Raw genomic sequence first — 21,991 nt, 5'->3', positions numbered from 1 at the left:
GGAAGAGGTGTTAGTGGGGCCAGCAGGGGGTGCTCCCTCTGTGGTCCATGTGGGTCCTAATGCCCCAGTATAGTGACGGGGACACTATACTGTAAACAGGCGCCATCCTTCGGATAAGACGTAAAACCGAGGTCCTGACTCTCTGTGGTCATTAAAAATCACGGGGTGTTTCAAGAAAAGAGTAGGGGTGTTACCCCGGCGTTCTGGCCAAATTTCCCATTGGCCCTTATCAATCATGGCCTGCTATTAATCCCCATCTATGAATTGGCTTCATTACTCTGCTCTCCTCACCACTGATAGCTGGTGTACGGGGAGCATTCTGGCGCACTATGGCCACTAAGGTGGAAGCTGCACAGTGGTGGTGGAGGGGAGTTCCCATTACCTGTAAAGCGCTTTGAGTGGAGTGTCCAGAAAAGTGCTATATAAGTGTAAGCAATTATAATTATTATTATTTTATCACAAAAAAGTATTCATTTGTGTGCTGAAAAACCATTGAGAAGTCCTTAATTTATATGCTGAAACATCACAGTCACCTCAGCTAATAGCTAGGTAATTTCATTTCAAAAGAGACAAAATTATATGCTATGGTTTGTTTTTGTTACCTCTCAATTGTAAGCATGATGGTTCATATAATTCTTGATGCAGTAACTGGTACATCTACTGGGTCTGCTCACCACACAAAGGGCAGGGTATTTCATGAGTATTTCCATCATTTTCTTGTAACAGACAGGTTTTGTTGGAAGACCCTGAATCAGCACGTTCTCACAGTATTTGCCCAAGGGCACACTCTCTCCATGCAATTATACCATAAGGAACCAAAACAATTCATTGGACTAAGTCCTAATTTGCAAAAAGGTGCGATATTATTCCAGACATAACAGTTCTTCAGAATTTGGCTGGAGACCAGAAAAAAAACTCAAAGAACTGTAAATCTTTGTTCTCTTTGCCAAAAAGCATCTTAAGCTCTGGGATTAATTTAACAATAAAGAAACACCTGAGAGAGCCAGGGCACATGTTAACAGCAAATTGAGCCTATTCTCGCCATTAAAAGAAATGGGAGAGAGAAATACAGGTCAGATATCTCAACGTTTCTCCAAGACAGTCTGGGTTCTGGTTCCCAAAATATTAAATACAGGACCTTTAGGGAGGTGTGATGGGAAGCTGTTTACCTGAAATTTCACTCTAGTTTTTTTTCATGTTGAAAAACTCAAAAAAAATTCTGATTTCTGGCAAGTGTTAATCCTTCCACTGTATCACACTAACACACAAAGACTAAAGGAAGCTTCGTCCGACTTTTCTTTTCCAAATTTGCCAGCAGATTCCTGAAAATCATTGAAGAGTTGTAATATACACAAATATTTAGCAAAGAAGACGCACTTATTTTTTTGTTTTTCTACTTCACCATGGTTAGGAAAAATTAAGAATTACAGAGATGATCCCCCTGTGACGTTCCTTAGAGTGCGGGGCTGTCCGTGCGGAATGAAAAAAGGGAAGGAAAAAAAAACTTTAATTTGCTCAAGTTCATCTAGGAGGAGAGGCATATGAACAATTCACAGGTGGTGGAGATAAATTCCAGAGGGTGACACGAACATAGCACAGTGGTTAACACGCTGGAGCAGGGCTCAGAATGTGGTCTTTTCCAAACCCAATCTGCTCCACTGCACAACGTCCCTTCAACCACCTCATCACTGTGATATTATTTATCAGGCAAGTCGGCAAGGAAAGAGATAAGGAGCTGGCTGTTAAAAAAAAAAACACCCCTCAATTGGTTGGCCAGGAAGTGTTGAGTAGCTATGCTCTGAGGAGTGCAATACTGGAGTTCCCAGAATCCTTGAGTGACTCAAGGCTTTTGGCATAAATTTCCTTCATTGCGATCTACAACCTACAATCTTCCACTGTGGGCCACAACTCCCAGCAGGACATCTCTGTTACCTTGCCCCATTGCAGTGTGGATCTTGTCTCTATCAAACTTGATCTTCGATCTGCCAGGTGTGCTGAGCATCTTCTCCCAAACCAAGGTCACGTCTTTCAGGCAGGGCGTGATTTCTTCATAATCCAGCTTTAGTCGCCTGTTCCGGAGGTCACTCTCTGAGGCTGGAATGCACAAAACATTCAATTTGTGAAAATGCACCTGTGTCTTGGATTAGTCTACAGCCCACCAATTCATTACCCCAAACATGTTTTATGGATCAGAAAACTGTCAACCTGACCATTAGTACCTTCTACAGATATGAAGGGAAATTATTTGGAAGAGTGAATGCAATTGAATCGTCGGTAATACTGTATGTGCACAATTCACATAAAATGGAAGCCCTCTTGCACTGGATTTTGAGTTAAGAAAATGTAGGATTTATTGATGCTAAAAGGATGGACTCCTGGCCAATTAAGCATTCGTACATGTTCTTTCAGTCACAAGCACAAGGAATAAAAAACATCGATCACCCAGTTCAGAAAAGGGTACTGGAGATTGCGAGTTTGGATCACTTACAGCCTGAGAGCACCCAACAGAAGTGGGTCTGTACCTGCATTTCTCAACACAGTATCTATTAGGTACTGATCCTTGAATCACATGTGAATTTCTTCAAGAAATAAGTGTAAGGAACTATTTTTAAATCTACCATAGTCAACACGCAGCGCAAAGATTAGTAACCCATCCATTTTCTATCCACTTCAGGGTCGCCGGGGAGCTAGAGCCTATCCCAACAAGCACTGGGGTCCAAGGCTGGATAGACCCTGGACAGGATGCCAGCCCATTGCAGGGAAGACACAGAAACACACTCACGTCTGGGCCAATTTTCCCCGGAGCCAGTTAACCTAGCAGAAAGTTTTTGGACTGTGGGAAAAGCCTAAGGAACACAGGGAGAACACACAAACTCCACACAGACAGCACCCCCGGTCCAGTATTGAACCCAGGCTCCCAGTGCTGCAAGGCAGCAATGCTCACTATTGTGCCACCACGCCACTAATATTAGTAATAAAGGCTGTATGTAAAACATTATTTTGGAAAAGTACAGGAAAAGAAAACATTATGCATGAGAACCTGTTTCAAATTTCTAAAGGAGTGTCTGATAAGGTCCCTCACAAGCTGCCCACAGATATTCTCTTCGATTGCTGCTTGAATCTCGAACATTTGCTTTGTACTGGATAAAGTAGCCCACATATTGTACCATATTGTACATTATACATTCAAACACTTCATTTGACCGAAAAAGAATAATGACAGAGTCAAAGTACTGTACCTTATAAATGGGAGGAAAGGTCTTACAGACCATACTAGAAAATTAACAAATAGAAAACAAAAAAAAAAATCTAAAACAAGAATTGAAACAACTCAGCTACCAAAAGCATTCATTTCCGGTTTTGATAAGGACCACAGTTTACTAATAAAAAATACAGAGTATGTATTTTTCCTCCAATCAGTATTGCTGAATGCTCAGCTAGTGGCCTCTAGTGCTTTTCCTGTGCTCACCTTAGCTGTACATCAAAACCACATTGAGTCACGAGTGACACCAAAATGGCCAGAGCCCTACACCATATCTCTTTAAATCATGCTAATGCTTTTTTCCAGTTCTCATTGGAAAAGGGAATGAAAATGAAAATCGCAACATTCAAGTTAAGTCATCAACTGGCACAAAACAACAAATTTTTCAGCTACCCGACCATCCGGCTTATCGGCTGGTCAAGCTACACAATGCTTTTAAGAAAACAAAAGTGGAAGGGGAGTTTTCGAAAACAGAAAATCATTCTTTGGAATCACAGCCTTCCCTAGCGAATACCAGTCTTTCAAGTCTTTCTTGCACGGGATTAAAGTCTATTTGCTGGATGTAAATGTTCCTGTTCATATCTTTTAATTATCTATCTGTTAAAAAAGTTTATTACTGCTATACTGTTGGACACAATTACCAGTTACTGAAAATCTGCAAAGAAAGGACTCCTACCTGTATACTTACACCACAGGATTATGGGAATGTTTCCTACCAATTTAACCACATTAATCATACATCAAACCCAAACAGACAACAAGGCAGTAATATATTAATATATCTTGTACATTGCTTACTCCTATGATATTGCTATGAGTATACTTTTGAGTATAATGTCCCTGCACTCATAAGGCTTAACAATTGGTGAATGGAGACAAGACTACCTGCTGACTACTTCAAAGCTGGGGATAGAAGAGAGTATGATTATTGTTTCTCCTTAATTTGTCTTCATCGCTAAAGGTATTGGAAAAGTGAAACCACAAAAACAAACTTGGCATTTTGCACCACAGAGCACAAATCAAACCCAACAGACGCAGAAACCCTGGTACTCATGGAGACGAAAGCCGCCAAGAAAAAACAAGGAAAATGATCAAATCCGAAAACGGATCAAATGTTAGAAAGCCGAGAGCAGCACTAACCAGGAGCCCAGCGAGGCACGTATGATTTAGAGAGATGACAAAATCCACCTAGAATGGGCACTATGCCACATATATTGATAAAGTCCCGGAGGAGAGTGCAAAAAGACATCCAGTATGAAAAGATACTGCCACCTTTCCGTTTCAAGGACAAGCAGTGGATGAGATGAAAACCAGCACTGTGCTGTGTTTCTTGGATGTGGTTAATGGCAGTGGGGTTTAGGGGTAACCATTCGGAGCCCAGAGATTGAAATCCAAATACTGGGTTCAAATGCGAGCCGGGGACACGAGATGAACAAGGTACTTGATCCAGATTAATCCATCAAATCTGCACCACACTGAACTAACGGGTACCAACAATTTTGGGTGAAACTAACAGGTAATCATAACCTCTTGGTAAGTCGCTCTGGATAAAAAAAAACAGTCCGTTTAGCTACTGTACAATTTCTTTATTACAATTAATTCATAAAGTACATAATTACTTGCACCTGGATGTCATTTTTCATACCAAAGCACCAGAAACAGGTTCATAAGTAGGAGGGGATCTGTTTCTCCCTGTGCCGGCCACTGGCTATGTGCCAGTAGGTCTTATCCTTCATAAAAGCACCAAGGGACTGGTAATAACCAAGTAGTCAGCTTCTCAGGTTCCTGTCGCAGCCTAAAGAGCACACCTACAGCACAGCAGCCCCCACTCACCATATTTCCAATGGCTTGGTTGGGAAATTCTGCTCCAGATCAAAGATCTCCCCCATACTGGTCCACCAACATTACCTACAGTGGTAACCTGGCTCTCTTCAGAAGTCTCCCATCTCCAGTGCTGTGATCTGATGACTTCAAGTTACACATACAGTAATGCTGCTCTCAGTTTATGCCACTTGCTGTTCTTAGTCATATTTCAGAATACAAAAACCATCCAAGCAGACAATTCTGAGCACCAAGGTGGTACATCTGCAACTATGTCAGTATAGCACCCATAAACTAATGGTACAGTTTTAATCGCAGGCACTAGGGTCCTCAGCTGTGACTCCTCTGCCAATGGTGACAGTGTTAACTACATTATACAATCAGATGCATCAAAGCTCCGGGAAAACTTCGCACACAATCGAGAAGTTACAAAGTGATTCTACTGCGATTTTTGCAACACATTTACCATTTTAGAATTTGACGGTCCTGGTTCTGAGGAAGTGGTTTCTGAACGAGCCGCTCTTGACTCTTGAGGAGGCACGCACAACACGAAAACAGCCTGCTGCAGCTCTCCCCTGTCTGCCGCTAATAGCCAGCACCGCCCCGCCCTGCGGAGCCCAACCCGCCACCTGCGTGCTTCAAAACAGGCTGCTTCCTCATGATGCCACCACGGGCTTTTCTACAGAACTGGCGCACATGAAACTGTGGAGGAAGCAACTGCGCTCACAATTTATCATATTTTTTCACTCAGTTCTTTTAGTTCAAATTTGATATAATTACAGATACATTAGTGTTGTATCTACGTTAAAAAGAAGGGCTCAATTGCAATCCCTTCGGACTTCTCTCTTAGGCGAAACTATGCCATAGTATTTCAATAGCAGGGTATTTCTCTCACCGGTTTTCTTATCTGGAACCACAAAGCAGTTAATTCCCACAGAATTTCCCCTTCCCTGTACACTGAACAGCTACTGACTCATTTTGACATTCAAAACTCATTACGGTGTGGATTTGCCCAGGCCACTGTTACAGAAAAGTCCTACTGTTCAAGTAAATGAGGATACGCAGGACCTAACAATTGCCAAAAAAACATAATGGTATCACCACAGAGAGCTCAGACCATTCTACAGAAAGTTCTGAGTCCATCCATGGTCAGAATGAAACTTAACCAGTCGCAGTGTCACAAGATGCCAAAGCCCAGCTCTGAAGCACAGTACACTAAGCAGTGACAGGAAACAGGACCACTTTTCCCTTGGTAGGACTGTAGTCCACTCTGGTGCAATGGGGGAAGTGATCATTTAAACAGTCCATCACACCAAGCTAATATACCTTTGGTGACAGGAAGAAACTGGAACACCCAGTGAAGAACATGCCAGCTGTCATCCTTGATTTTTGCTTTTAATCCACAATCTAGCACGGCTTGGATTTTTTACTGACCAACAATGAGCGTCTTTTTTGTAAAACTGTCCCACTGACCTGAATCAAGAAGAACCAACACTGTTTAGAAGACCTTTACGGTCTGACTTGTTACGAGTGCTGCAGAGTGACGCTGTTCAGTATTCGACAGTAGATGGCCAGCACCTCTGTAAAAACAGGATGGTTGCAAGACAAAAGGCAAAGGCAAAAAAAAAAAACACAAGGAAAGATACAAGCTGGAGAGCTTATCCCTCTCGAATAAGAATGAAAAATCACACAGAGTGAGATGTCCTTTTCAGTGTTGAAATGTTAAAAACTTCCAGTGTCTGAACTTGCACTTTGCCAGCTAATACAAGTGTCATTGTCACCACTAGGGCACTGTCAGGGAACTTCCAGAGTTGCAATATCTTCCTGCAGCATTTCTTCACTGGTTGCAGTGTCTTGTAGTATGACTTCATTTTCCTGGTGTAAATGATTAAGAATTTACCTGGTTGTCAACCACCAATTTAAAGATTATGCCAGAGCATGTTATAGTGCTATACACATACACATAATATTTATCCAGTTTTCATCAGCGCACCACCTGCAGTCCGATGATTTGAAGAGGTCTTGAATGGAACAAAAGGCTGCCTTTTTCATGTGGGCTCACAGATATCCTGTATGTTGTCAGATCAAAGGGAAAAAAGAAAACCACCAGCCCACATACCGTTACACTTACTGTATACCTGTCCCTCAACGCCTTTTGCCCAAACCAAAATGCATGTTTTGCTGTGAACGTACCTGCCCTGCCCATTCCAGGCTTTTGATGTATTAATTCCCTGAACTCTTCAGGGGTCACTTCTTATTTTTATTCCATGTAACAGACGTCTTTTAATGTTCACCACTTTAAAGTCTTGTCATGGAAATTTTTATCCCCAGCAATTTACAGAGGATAAATTCAGCAACGGCTTCGGCATCAGCAATTGCTGTTACCAGGCCACAAACAACAGGAACTTGGTTTCAGATGTTGCCTGAACAAAGATGTTTCTCAGGGTGACACAATGTTAGTCAGTAGCAGGGCCTGAACTGGGAAAGTTCGGGTAGCAAAGCCTTTAACCTAACCACAGAACCACACTGCCTTCCCCATTCCAGATAATACAAAAGAGCCGTACTATTTCTTCTGTGAAAGAAACTGCACTGACAAACCTGGGAAATGTTGTGTAACACTGACTGTCAGTCAAAACGGATTTTCTTCCACATTCGTCCGTGAAACGATCTGAGGACGTGTAAACAAAACCGTCTCTTTTAATCAAACAAAAACATTTGCTTCCCCTACTAAAGACATATTACGCACAGACCAGAGAAAGCACAAAATCTTTTTTTTTCCCCCTCCACCTCTTAAAAACCAATAACAACAACACTGCCACTGTGGCCGCACAGTCAAATGGTATGCAACACACTCAGTCTCTCAGCTATTTTTAAAGTTCACCATCCTTCTCACCCTCTGATTATTGTCTCATCTGCTGTGTCACACCCTTCCTCCCCTCCTAGACCCACTCTCCACATCTGTCATCCCCTGCCCGGCAGGGCCCTCCTGTCCCTGCCCACGTCAACGGCTTCTCTGGGGTGCTATAAATACTCGCTTGCTCGACATGCTGGCAAATGTCAACAGGCATGGAGAGGGCCCGCAGCTCCTCTGAACAATAGCATCAGACCGAGAAAGCAACGAAGGGAGGGGGTGAGAGTGAGAAACAAGAGAAAGGGAAGGGGAAGAAACTAAGTAAATGCAGGACAGAAGAGCAACAACTGAACGAGGTACAGTACATTGACATGAGATATGTTCGAGGTCTTGGAGGTACACTGTATGTCTACAGCGTTTTAAATACAGCACGTGACTGCAAAGCAATCAGAAATCAACAGCACTCGATTTTGAATGATTTCCACAACCAGCAGGCATTTTTCTTCCTGACCAAACGTCAGCCTGACCAAATGGGTATGGGAAGGCTGAGCTCCCTTAACTAAGAATCAAATAAAGAGCAAACGGCTTAATCTTTTGTAGAATCAAGATGCTGGCTCATTTATTTCCCACACACATTACAAAGAAGAAAACATTTGCCTTCAGCTCTGGCATCAAATTGCACCGATAACTGAGAAGCCATGGAAAGAGTGACTCCACAGCGCCTTCGCTGTGCTGAACATTATGTATATCTGTGTCAGTTAGCCAAAAGCAGAACTTTTTGCAATAAAAACAAGTACTGAAAGCAAAAACTGCATAACGTGCATGCTCTTTTCAATTTTACTGCCACATTATTCCATTTAAAACAGAAAATAATTATAACAGCTATTTACATTTGAAGTAAATAGAGCATTGTATTCTAAGGGACACCAAAGAGGTTTTCAAACAGATCTTCATCCACCTCTGCAACCTAGGAGGTTTGAGGTGCTACTATTATCCAGCAGCCCCACTGCACTGCAGATCAGGCAAAGGGAGATCCTGTGTCCTGAGTCATGCTGGTAACAGATAAGACTGGAATTTTAGCCAGGACACCAGGGTTAACCAGAGGGCTCTTATGAACGTTGTATGGGATATTTGAACTCTTATCACAGACCACTCATCGGTATGTTTTGAATCGCTTATAGGACAGGAAACGCATCTGTAAAATACCACACCCAGCCCGGAGATCAGTAAAGAATTAACCATTTTCTAGGCTCTAGGCTGGCCACCGCAATGCAGGGCTTTACAAATACATATGCACCTGTTTTGGGACATTTAAAAATACTGTGACAAAAGTGTTTGCCAGCTTCTTCCTGTATCAGATCATCGGATCTGCCCTGACTTATGCCCAGATTTGTGAAGGACTAGGAATGTGCACGCAGTTTTGATTCATTTCATTCAGGAAAACACCTTTCTTTTTTTATATTGCACACATTCTAAAATTGCTCTGCCTAATTTACTCAAATTATTTTTTCTTGCTCTGCTGCCACATACAGTAATTTAAATGCTTTCCCTTGAGTAATATCTAATCGACCAGAAACTGATAAAATCTAGCCTCTAATTTTCACATCACTGCTCCTGTGACATGACTCAGCACTGAGCCGTGGCAGTGTGCTAGTGTCACGTACTCATTAAAGTACAAAGTGGAACTTGAAGGCTTCTTTTTCTTAGTGCTGCATTCTTCACCCTGTAATTCAACCCTTCAATCTTTTGGCTCATTGGCTGCCATTTTTTCACAGTGTTTTTTACATGTAGCAGTTCAGAAAGGCACTCCCATATTCCTGTAAAAACTGTCGTGGAGGTATTAGATATCTAAATGAGCAGTGGGCTAAATGAGCACAGTGCACTGTTTTCTTATTCAGGTTGTTCAAGTTGTACAGCTTTCTTAGAGTCATCTGTCGCGGGTTTTGCTGAAAAATTGCTTGTAATGCAAAACAATGCTTCCAGTAACCACAGGTGAGAAGCATACCAGTGAAGAACATTAGTGTAGTCATTAACCAATGAGCAGGAACAGATTAGAATCACAGGCACACAAATTATCTTGAAACGTGACCGAATTAAAAGCTGCTCTTGTGTTTTTGCATATGCAAAATGCAGAACAGGAACAGAGCTAAACCGATCCTCACTTTCGGACCATCCAGACCCCTCTATAGTAGCCAATTCATCCAAGGATCTCACCCAGTTGGTTCTTGAAGGAAGCCAGAATATCTGTTTCAACAACAGGGCTGGAGAGCCTGTTCCCCCAATACCCTTTGTGTAAAGAAGTGTATCCTGTTCTCAATTTCCAATGTTCTCCCAGTTAGTTTCCACCAGTGGCCTCTCGTGGAAGGAAGGAGCACAACGCCAAGCAGTTAGAAGTTTGATTGTGAGACTCGAACCTGTTCCTTCTAATGTAATTATGCTTGATACACTGTACTGAACTAAGTCCACTAGACTAAGGTGTCTACCCTTGGTCGCACCTCAACAATTGTGCACTGCCAACTTGATCACACTTAGGTAGTTATATGACTTAAGATCCCAACCCGAAACACCTGGGTTACAAAGCTCAAGCTGCACTCAGATGTTCAGGTGAGCTTATTTACAAGCCCAAGGGAGCTGATGCATCTGCCAACAGCTGGAGCAAAGTGTTCAAGAAGCAGAATCACTTACTGGAAAGGAGTGAATCTGCAATGTACAGACCACCCATTTGGTGTGTTCTGCACGTATGAAACAATACAGAGCACAGCCCAGACAAAAAAAAAAAATAGGGTCACATCTGCTGACTCAGTAGACAAATATTGACCTACCTCTGTGACACTAATTCCTACTTGAAGAGGTGTGATGATAACATCAGGTTCTTCGCTGAAAGTTTACTAGGGTGGAGGCAAACACCTGCCAGGCAGGACAGGTGTTGATACCCAATGCAAACATCACGTACTTAGAGAGGCATACACAGCGACAGAACATCACTGCAAGGCACTGTCAAATTCAACACAGCTGGGTCATACTTAGATGTAGTGGTACATTGATTAAAACAGGGCTAGAAAACTAAGCAGAATAGAATACAGAAGGTAGCTTCTTAGCAAAGTCCTTATGGAGTAGAAAGGTGATAAATGCGAGGACATCGTTGGGTGCTGTCCACACTGAGGGATGTCCAGGCTTTTCAAATGAGCTCAGCTTTGTTGTGTGCTAGTGCACCAAGTGCTCAAAACAATGGAAAACCACTCAATATTTGGTTACTGTTCTGCATTATTCAAAGGTCAATAGTTTATCAAAACATTTACCAGACATCCTGAGTGTTAATCCTGACTGACAACTAAAGCAACAGACCTAAAATTAACCAACATGTTGGTCCTGTAATACAGCATATTTTATCAACGTATCGTGAGTAGGAGCAGGATCTTAATATCGCACATGAATGGCAGAAGACCGAGAAGGAGGGAAGGAAGTATGATTTTGAGGGGTGGTGAGTGATGTCAGCCGTCTCGGACAGCAGTTTTTGCTAACTGACCCCTTGACATCACAGCCCCCCCACCCCACGCCCCCCCCGCCGGCGCAGTTCACCTTGCAGCTTCTGGTTCTCCTTCTCCATCCTCAGGAGGAGGATCTGCTGCAGGATGGCCTTCCTCCAGAGCTCCCGCAGCTCCTGCCGGGTCCTCTTCCGCTCCTCCGCCACCGGGCCCAGCAGCCCCTCGCACAGCCCGGGCCCCAGCGCCGCTCGCGGGGGCGCCTCCCCGGCATCGCTCCTGTCTGCGGAGGGAGACCAGCGGGCACAGGGCGTCACGGCGGGGGTAGGAGGGGTTACGAGCGCGGCCGGCACCCAGGGCACCGGCCTGGGGGACCTTCTCGCCGAGAGGAATGCTGTCATGCTGCCGTGACACCCCCCCGCGACCTCTCGAAGAGAGGGTCACCCCTTCATTTCTGCACAACACACAAACCCAGCTAGCAAGGAAAACATTATTTGAGTTTTTCTTAGTCTAGCACATTCCCCAGAGGAATTACTGTGAACTCCCTCCAGATCAAATTAGCCTTGTTTACGAGTAGCTTTAACAATATTGGACTGAACCTTAGGAGGATTTATCGTCCTTCAGAGCACGTTATATACGACGTACACGTCATATTAATAAAGAGCAGAGCAAAGCATTATAAAGGCCGGACGACTCGGTGTGAAGACCAAGTGAAGCATGGAGAGGTATGGTTAAGTGTGACACAAAATAAAAAGAAAAGGCGGGAAAGACACGGACAATGCTCAACCAAATTAGACAAGAGTGTACTGTCTGAAGGGGAATTTCCAGGTGGGGCTTGGGACAGTTTCATATGCAATGGCCTGCTTGCTCACTTCAGCTTTAAACTCTTACCTGAGGCTTCACAGGCGTCGATTCGCACAGCCTCTGGGACTATACATTGCATCAGACTAGCCTATTGCATCAGAAACAACGCTTAAAAGAACAACTGTCATAGTCTCTAAAACCCTGGTTTCTTTAATACCTCTGAGTTGGCATATAAGCTTCTCTGAACACTTAAAACTAACACAGCGTGTCTAACAGCACAAGAGCAGACTATAGTGATCTAGAGTGGTCTATAGCTATAGAAGACTATGGCTATTGTGATCTTTTGTCAATATTATGTACAGGAAATTCCCTCACACCTGAAGAAGGCTCCACGGCCGAAACGTTGTGATCTCTTTCTTCTTTTTTTCAGCATGGAATAAACCTATTACTTGTTCCTTTGCAGCCTACGCATGCTGACGCAGCTCCCCACCTGAAAGAAATTCCTACTACATCTTCCTCACATCGAAATAGGCTGGTAGTCTATTTTGCATCAGAAGGAGAACTCATCTTAGAAGCTGGTCTGCCTCTGAAACTTTAACGTGGCCCGACAGTGGAATGAAGTTTAAAATCATAATTATGAGGCTTTGTAAAAAAAAAAGTTTGCTGTCTGGTCTCCTTTAAATGTTCACCTTTCCCCTGTCTGCTCTAATGGGTTGTTGAGACATGTTCATCATGGGGAGCCCCTATTTTGCATGGAAAATATTGTAGGCAAACGCTTCTCTTTTCTCAGCCTCTAAGCGGACAGTCTGCAGTCTTTTGAAATTCTGTTCCAGCGGTTGGCAGATGAAGGGTTAATGCAGTTTCCCATCCTTCACTGTCTTGCCTGTTACCTCCACCCCTCTCCAAATCTCTTCTGAAATTCCTAGGTACTATAATCAGTGTCACACCTACACTAAAGGATATCAGGTTTCGAGGTTGAATTACTGTTCTGTGCACTGTATTCTAAACCAGTAAAATGCAAGTCTAAACAATGGGATATTCTTTCAAAACACCACTTGATTTCAAGTGACAATTGCAGATGCCTACGTTCCCAAATATATTTTATGGTGGCAATCTAGATAATGACGTTATAAATAATTCAATGTGGCATTTGTGAAGGAGACCAAATCAATTAATTTCCCAGTAAATCTTTGTTAATGATACCTGGCATGTACCCTCGTGCTTGTGATCGAGAACAACTATCCATCAAGGTGTGTAACAGTAAACTATCAAGATTAATAGCCGAGGCATTCAGCTAAACACGAGAGATATCGACAGCCTGCTTGGGACATTCCGAATGTTTGATTTCCATACGGCATGATTTCTGTGGCTGAATCCTGAGCGGATGGTTAGGGCCCACTGACTTGCAAGGAACAGCTGCTCACAGATGGGAAACACAATCGAGAGAGCCACCAGGCAGCATGCACCAAAGACAAACGGCACTAGGAAAGCAAAACACATCTATGCACATATAGGAACCAAAGGAAAGAAGAGAAAATATGGGACAAAAGATAGAGGCAGGATTACACCCGAGACGATAAAACAGAAAATAGTTTTTGAAAGCACAAAAGCGTCTTTTCTGAACTGTTCTGAAGCCACCCTCAGAACACAACCGCCCGGGGGCAGCCCTGTAATCAATCACCGCGTCCTTAACGATGCGGGATCACATTTCCTTTCTTCGGCCTCACCCTCCCATCCCGCACGGTGCCACCTGTTCCTGCGCCGCCGCTGACGGGGATCACTGGTTTGCCTGACGGGGGCCCGTCATTAACTCGGCGGGGATCAGAGGAAGAGCGCGGGGAGAGGCGGGGGATTAATGGCCTCACAAACCCAGGCACCGGAACACAACAGCCCCTTCAGAAAACCTCAGGCCGACGCCCTTGGTAAAACGTCAGTGCTTAAAACCGGGAGGCCCGATCTGATAACTCTGTAGCCGGAGGGCGTCGAAAAGGCCGGTGTGCAGGGCGTGGAGTCAGAAAGTCGCTCCGGCTCTGTCGTGGAAAGTCAGGACTCCCGGGAAGAGCTCTCAGCAGGGGAAACTGATCCACCCTGGCTAACAGCAGCTTGAATTAAGGGCAGTAAAAATCTTTTTACTTCCCCATATAAACCAAAGATTCATTTTCCATGCGTTAAAGAAACTCCTAAGTGTTTCTAGGCCTCCCAGGACGAAATGTAAATATTCCTGTTAGGCATTGGGCCATTTACCAATGGTAATCTGTGAATTTTTTGTAATTGGACATTATAAAAGCAATTTTTTTTCTGAAACCAACAATAAATAAATGAATAAACAGTAGGTGAGAGGAGTTTAGTTTATGTCTATACTAGAGCCTGAAGGTGGAGATTATCCTGGTTAACACGACTCCCTAATTAAACACTGGTGCCTGCAGGGGTCACTCCCGAAGCTGCTGCTCATTTCTCCAGCGGAGGCGAGTGGGACAACAAGAGAGCTCAGGGATTCCTGGAATCCAGTCTCTGCTGCCTCTCCCTAGGACGTGAACACACCTCAAAGTCTCACAAAGCATAATGAACCTGATGCCACTTACTGCTGTTGTTTGTCAACAGCTTGGCGATTCAAACAATTTGATTTAACGAAAGCAAACGCATATTAATTTAAGCTGGGCAGATGCAGTCCGTCACTGTATCGGAGTCTTGGGAGAAAAGTGCTAAAAGATCAAACATTGCATTGTGGGGAAAGAAAACAGTCCGGCGCTCTCAAACAGTTCAAAACATTTCAGAAGTTTTCCTGTTTCAGGTTTTTATACAAAATTGTAGTGGTGAAGCAGATATATATATTATATAATTGATCATGTTTGACACATCCTGTAGTGTTATACATTACCAGTTACTTTATTAACTGTGTAAATAACCAGTTCCCTGTGTGGAAGATGATGCAGCTGGTAAAATCTGAACTGGATTAACCAAGATAGAAAAGGAATATGATCAGCTGACGTCTGCAGAATTGTTCACTAGCACAAAAGCAGCCTTTATCCTGCACTAGAATAACCAAGCTTTATCTTAACATTGCATGGAAGGTAATATGGATGTTATTACCTTGGGAACAATTTTGAAAATAAATTGTTGCAATTTCAGATTCTTGAATTCACAGTCTAACAAAGAGCTTTGACTGAGCAGCCCTGTCTTACTTTAGAATCCCTTTCCCAATTTGCACTCTCTTGAACTTAATGCTGTTTAGTTGACTAACTGGTAGAACAAACAGAAAGAACAAAGATGATGGAAAAACACCCAACAGATTTCTTTTTTTTCTTCTTTTTTTGGATAACTGCAGTAGCTGATAGGCTTGTTCTCCATTTTAATGCAGTTTACATCACCGTAAAACCTCTTGAAAAGTAAAGAAATGCCCCATCTGTAGAGATACCTCACTGTACATAAAACTGAAGTTGAAGGCTTAAACTGACATATAGAACTTCTACAGTTATAAAGGTGTTCTGACTCAAGAGACTTAACTGTGGATACAGAGGCAGTTCCTGCCACAAGGGGTCACATTAATTTCATAGACTCTGTACCCACTCATCACAACTTCACTGAAGGTCAGTAGTTGATTCCAACCCCAAATTTTTTAAAACTCATCAAAAGCATGGGATACTTAGATAAAAAGCGCAAAGAATTATTATTATAATTAAAAGCATTGAAAAAATTGGCAAAAAAAGGCAGTGCTGGCAGCAGCCCTAACTGATCTTGATAAAAAAAAAACTATACAGGTCTGTAAGCCAAGCAGTAAGCTTAGCTCTTGAGAAGTGTGATGTCCGTGACATGTAGGCCAAATGCAGGCCGACCTCCACGTGACTTTCAGCAAGATGACAGACGAAGTTTAAAGGTGAGGTCAGAGTTAATTTGGGCTTGTTATGTACTGTAGTTATCTACGTACAAACTATAAAATTCTGAAACGGTCACAAAAAAGACACTTTAATGCCAAATTCCAACAGAAACCAGTACGGTTTATTTAATATGTAAACGATACCAGACTACCACTGTTGAAACTTGTCATCCAAAAGACTTTGTTTCCTTGTTTTGTTTTGTTAGTGAAATCGATGGACACTGAGGTTCCTATCTGCTCTCTTTGTTGAACTTTTGTCTCCAAGGCTGCAGTGAAACCAAAGGTTAAGGTTGCCTCTGGTACCTGGCTAATGAAAACCTCTCACAATATCTCAAGACTTCAACATTTCACAATTATGATGATATAACATTACCAGGAATATATATCTGTGTCCCTTTTTTTCCCCCAAAAGCAAAGCCTGTGTTCCTAAGAGCAAGTCTACCTGCCAACAAAAAAAGGAGGGAGCAATTTCTTTCTTAAAAAACAAAATGACCTACTTCTTCCAGCTTAAGGAATTCTTCAAGCCCGTCTGAAATTAAGACAAGTTTATACAGTATATGCCATCCACGCCCTTCTCAAACAGGGATGTTTGAACAATTCGGACCAGAATGGAATTCTATTTAAAAAAGTAGGTCAGTTCTTTCAGCATGACCTTTACTGGCAAACATCTCCTGAGATCTGAAAAATTATTTTTCTGCCAAAGCCAACTGAAACCACAAACACATCAAACCTGAATCACCGAGCCATGCAGTGAAATAGGTTCTAATTCTTACAATTACAGGAGATTAAAATTGAGGATTTATTAATGCTAATGATAAGTGGCTCTTAAATTCTATAATGCAGCAATTTCAGCATTTGAAAGACATCTTTTCACCACAAACGTCTAATCGTGAGGTTGCCATGAGCAGACAAGCCAATGTTATGATACAGTGAGCCGCAATGTCTACATGCGGATCAAGTTCAGTTCTGAATCCGCTAGCTGACAAGTCCAGAACATGACGGAGCACTTTTTCCCACTTTCCAGTCACGTACAGTACAAAGACCAGGCAAACATATCTCTGAGGACAAGCAAACACTTGCTTCAAGATCAAAATTAAGATATAGCCAACACAGTCGGGACACGCTTCTGGTGTCAGGAAAAAAACCTTCATAACTAAGAAGAAAAGGTATAAAACCAAAAACAAAAGCAATGTATGGAAAACTTTACAATTTCGTCAAATGACTAATTACAACAAAGAAATTCTTTATTCCTTGTAATGTACTTATGAGCTCAAAAGAACAATAAAGTAATGCATATTATAGTCTCTAATGTCTTTAAAATAAATGCCCATGTTTTAGACAGTTCGGTGTAAAAGTCAAGTATCCTAAACACAATAAGTATGCAAACGAGCTTGTCAGGCAATTAGAACAGCGTTGTCAACTAACAATGCAGGACTTGATGCTCTACTGAGGGAATTTTAGAGAGGTGAAGTGTTACTATGGGATATTGCGAGCTTGGGCACAGCTCACATTCCAGTGTGATCGATTAGGATTGTCTTCCCTGTCTGCTGAACTTCTCACGAAACCGGCTTCCAGGGAACTCGCGCCCTGCGTGCCAACGAGCCCTCAGAAAACACGCACTCCGCTGGAACAGCGGCTGAAATTAACCGTGAGTACAGCAGAGTGGCACAAGACGCGCTGCCAGAGCGGTGTAACACTCCAGGCGTTTAGAGTTTTAGAGGGAAAAAAAAGGTTTAAGGAGTAGAATGCAGAGTTGAGATGAAAGCATATAGTTCTCAATATTTGGCTATTAATAAATAGCTAGAAAGATAAAAATGTGGTGAATGGGTCTCCTTCTTTACTGAAGTAGAAACATATTTCCATATATAATTTTCTTCACCCAGAAGGGTTCAGTGTAGGTGAATGCAGGCTGGACAGTGGCATTCAGAGCTGGCCGGCTGGGATTTTTGAGTCTCATTAAAAAAAAACAATGATGAGGGTTCCCTTAATGTCACTGTACCCCTGGCACTTAACCTGGGGGCGGCCCTAGTCTGCCTCACACCACCCTCTTCCTAATCCGGTGGCTACTTCGGCTCTTGTTCCGACAACCTTGTTCTCTGCCGGATGTGGGCGATGACTGCCAACATCCACGAGACAAGTTCCTTCGCAACCGGCGACACTCAAGACAAAGAGCAGCAATTCACAAATTAAGAAACACACACAAAAAAGCAGCAGCAAAATCACGATCAGCAGGCAAAAATCACCCCAGTGAGTGTCTGAAATCTCCATTGTAGTACCGTTTTTCTGTGTGCACCAAGACAGAAAAGCTGCCTTTCCAAACATAAGCGGATATGTTGATATTACTACAAAATGTTCAGCAACTGCGGTTGACGACAAATGTCAATTGGGCAGATTTCCTCTGTCCACTGTCAGACTCCTTGTTCTCGCATGGAAACACAGGCACAGGCTGGGAACTGCTAGAATAGAGACTAACTAAGCAGATCGGAAATATTTGTTTCCTCATTGTAAGAGCACAAGAAGAAAGAAATGCTGTATAATGCAGAATATTCAGTAAAATAGTACTTTTTGCATTACATTTCCGCAGCTCTGACATATAAATCATTCCACATTTCAAAACATCATTAACCTCAAGTACCTTCTGGAATGTGGAGAGGTGGTGATATAATTATTTCCTTACCAGGGGCCTTTTGTAATCAACCAGGTTCCAATTAATGGATGAAATGTATGACGTTCCTACACTGAAATCTCCCCTTTTCTAAATAACCCTGTGCACCTGGGGCAAACAAACAAGTGAAACCTCATTCTCCTCTTTGTGCTCTTTCTACTCATCATACTTAAAAATGGCTTGCGATTTCTTGTGAGAATTTGTTTTCTGCCTGAAAGGAAAGATTTGAAGAAGATCTGAAGTCCTGCGCTCTTCTGAAGGAATATTACATCCTTTAGGAAGGAGCTGCACTTTCAATGAAGTGTGATTCCAGACCAGTGAGCAATGTTTTATGTTTAGCAAATACTGCAGGAAATCCAAGATTCAGGGACATGCATTTCTTAATTTCTTAGTAGCTCTTAAAACAAATCCAGAAAACCTAGTTTTGCACACATTTGAAAAATCCACCCAAATAGAATTAAATTACTATTAAAGTGGCGGTCATGTTTCCTATTGGTTCATCAAAAGATTGGAAAAGACTTCTTAAATATAATGAATTGTCTAAAAGTTTGTTTTCAAATGTCTAAGTCAGATGTTCTGAAACATGCAGGCAGAAAATACATTTATGAACCTGACACCTACAGTTGATGATATCGCCTAGTACACTGCTCCTTTCATTCCCAGGAGTTCTCCATCACATGAAGGAACTCATCTCTTAAAATTAAAAGTCACTGTCTTAGCATGAACAGGGATATGATTTCATTATTGGATTTGGTTAGCAGTGAAACAAGCCCCCCGAAATTTCTTGGAAATGCCTCTGTTTGGGTATACAAGTACCGACAGGACCTATTTTGGCAGGGCCGCGATTCGACATTTCTCCTCACCTTTTAATGCTGAAGTCAATACAACACGAGCAAGCCACATTCGTACTGAGATGAACTGTAAAACTGTGTAAAAGGTTTATGCACAGTGTTTCCAAACAGTTATTCTGCACTTATGATCTTGATCTTGCTGAAGGAGTGAAGCAGACAGTAACAGTTCAGGAGTCGAGATGCCTTTGGTGACAGCTGCACCCCTGCCCCAACCCTGCTGCAGGCTCTGTGCTCCCTGCACACCCCTGCTGCAGGCTCTGTGCTCCCTGCACACCCCTGCTGCAGGCTCTGTGCTCCCTGCACACCCCTGCTGCAGGCTCTGTGCTCCCTGCCCACCCCTGCTGCAGGCTCTGTGCTCCCTGCCCCCCCCGCTGCAGGCTCTGTGCATCCTGGCCCCCAGCTACAGGCTCTGTGCTCCCTGCACACCCCTGCTGCAGGCTCTGTGCTCCCTGCACACCCCTGCTGCAGGCTCTGTGCTCCCTGTCCCGCCCTGCTGCAGGCTCTGTGCTCCCTGCACACCCCTGCTGCAGGCTCTGTGCTCCCTGTCCCGCCCTGCTGCAGGCTCTGTGCTCCCTGCACACCCCTGCTGCAGGCTCTGTGCTCCCTGTCCCGCCCTGCTGCAGGCTCTGTGCTCCCTGTCCCGCCCTGCTGCAGGCTCTGTGCTCCCTGTCCCGCCCTGCTGCAGGCTCTGTGCTCCCTGTCCCGCCCTGCTGCAGGCTCTGCGCTTTCCTCTTCACCTGTGCCCTAGAGCTCACCTGACCTCTTCATACAGTTCTTGTTATTTGCAATGACAACGTACAGTATTCTAGCTGTTCCACAATACCGGAAAACCTTGCACATCTACTTTTGTATCAATTACTGCCTGAGAGAATCAAGAAATACCTATTATTTATTATTATTAATAATAATAATATATTATAATATTTATTATTAATCTTTATGTATTAACAAAACTTTAAAACAAAAGCAGCCAAAAAGGGTTTTCTTTCACTTGGATGTATACTAACTATATCTAGGCATTCAGAATGTAGCAAAGACTACATTAGTGGAAATACACGTTGAGTACTAAAGCTTATGACCCTAGATTCATTTCACCGTCTTAGGCACACTTCAGTTTGCCCAGAAAGATAACATATCGACAGTGTAATGCTGACTCAATTGATAAAACAGACGACGCTTCATAGGAGAGTAACTTCCCATAGAAAAACATTGTATTACTAAAGTGTGAAAAGTGTATGTAAAATAATTCATAAACTGTTTTAAAAGACACAGAGCAAATACAGACATTGCATTTGGCAAAGAAAGTTGTTTCGAAGAACATACTGTTTATTTTAAACTAGATTTTACCTCAGTGTTTTTATACGAAAAGACAAAACAGAGTTGAACAAAGGTGCCACCTAGTGAAAACAACTGGCAACGCATCACAACCTACATCAAACTCAGAGGTGGTGGTTCTGTTATCAGGTGAACTGAGGAGGTCAAGCACAAGAAACAATATTAGCATAAGCCTTGGGCACTTCGATGTCTACACTGATATTTTCAAATGAGGTGAAGAGCAGGGTTGTCACGCTCAATTCCTGGAAGGCCTGAGTAAAAATATGGAACCAAATGAAAGATCAGTTTCTCAGCAGGAAATCCCACTACTAATCAATCAATCTATTCTACCTTTTATATCCTAGAAAAAAAAAAAACAGACAAGGAGAGGTCCCTCCTTCCCATTCCTGAGAAGCCCTGACATTTGCATATCTAGTTTAACTTAACAGTTTCCGTAAACATATGGTTGCTGAAGGCTGTTCAAGCCGTCCAACCTTATTCAAAACAGACATACCCCGCCTCTATAAAACAATATTTTTATTGAGTAAAGACTCAGTTAACAGTTCTGTCCCTTTCAATAGAAAGGAACAGAATTCCATGGAAGAGGATTTCGCACTGCAAAAGAACAACAGGAGACACTAAGTATGTACTCATCCCTCGATTTCCAAACACTAAGTTCACAAAACCTTGTTGCAAGTACCAGCTTCGTTTCACACAGGTACGAAGGTACAAAGAGACTTTCACCACAACCAAGGTGCGTCCTTTGCAGCCACACGAAAAAAGTTATCTATAGTGTGAACTCCCACAGCATAGTTCCTCAATGCGTCTGCATTCTACAATTTTATACATCTTATTTATCTTATTAACTACTGTACTGGAGCAAATATGGTAATTAACTTTCACAAACCAGCAAAAGTGTTCTTACTTTGATGATTCATTGCTCCGTTAGCATAAAAATAAGTATTATTGGGTGATATTATAGAGTTCAGAAACAAACCGGAAGCTTTTGCATGTAAACGAATGGGTTTTTACACCTTACAAACTTATACGCCTTCCAAAAAGTTTTG

The 21,991-nt window shown here is 42.7% G+C and overlaps 1 protein-coding gene across 8 annotated transcripts in view; it reads right to left on the bottom strand.

Annotated features, from left to right (window-relative positions):
• tbc1d1 (TBC1 (tre-2/USP6, BUB2, cdc16) domain family, member 1) overlaps positions 1-21,991 on the bottom strand; it is a 93,826-nt gene that overhangs the window by 14,176 nt on the left and 57,659 nt on the right. For all 8 annotated transcript variants that reach the window (XM_069191694.1, XM_069191696.1, XM_069191695.1 and 5 more), the window contains 2 exons: positions 11,514-11,699; positions 1,933-2,094 (listed from right to left, as the gene is read on the bottom strand). In XM_069191694.1, coding sequence (XP_069047795.1) covers positions 1,933-2,094; positions 11,514-11,699 — 348 coding nt within the window. The remainder of the gene's footprint in view (positions 1-1,932; positions 2,095-11,513; positions 11,700-21,991) is intronic.

Source organism: Lepisosteus oculatus, chromosome 1, assembly GCF_040954835.1.
Source record: "Lepisosteus oculatus isolate fLepOcu1 chromosome 1, fLepOcu1.hap2, whole genome shotgun sequence".
NCBI classification, from domain to species: domain Eukaryota; kingdom Metazoa; phylum Chordata; class Actinopteri; order Semionotiformes; family Lepisosteidae; genus Lepisosteus; species Lepisosteus oculatus.
Note: the sequence above shows the minus strand (reverse complement) of the source record. Positions and strands in the feature narration are given on the sequence as shown.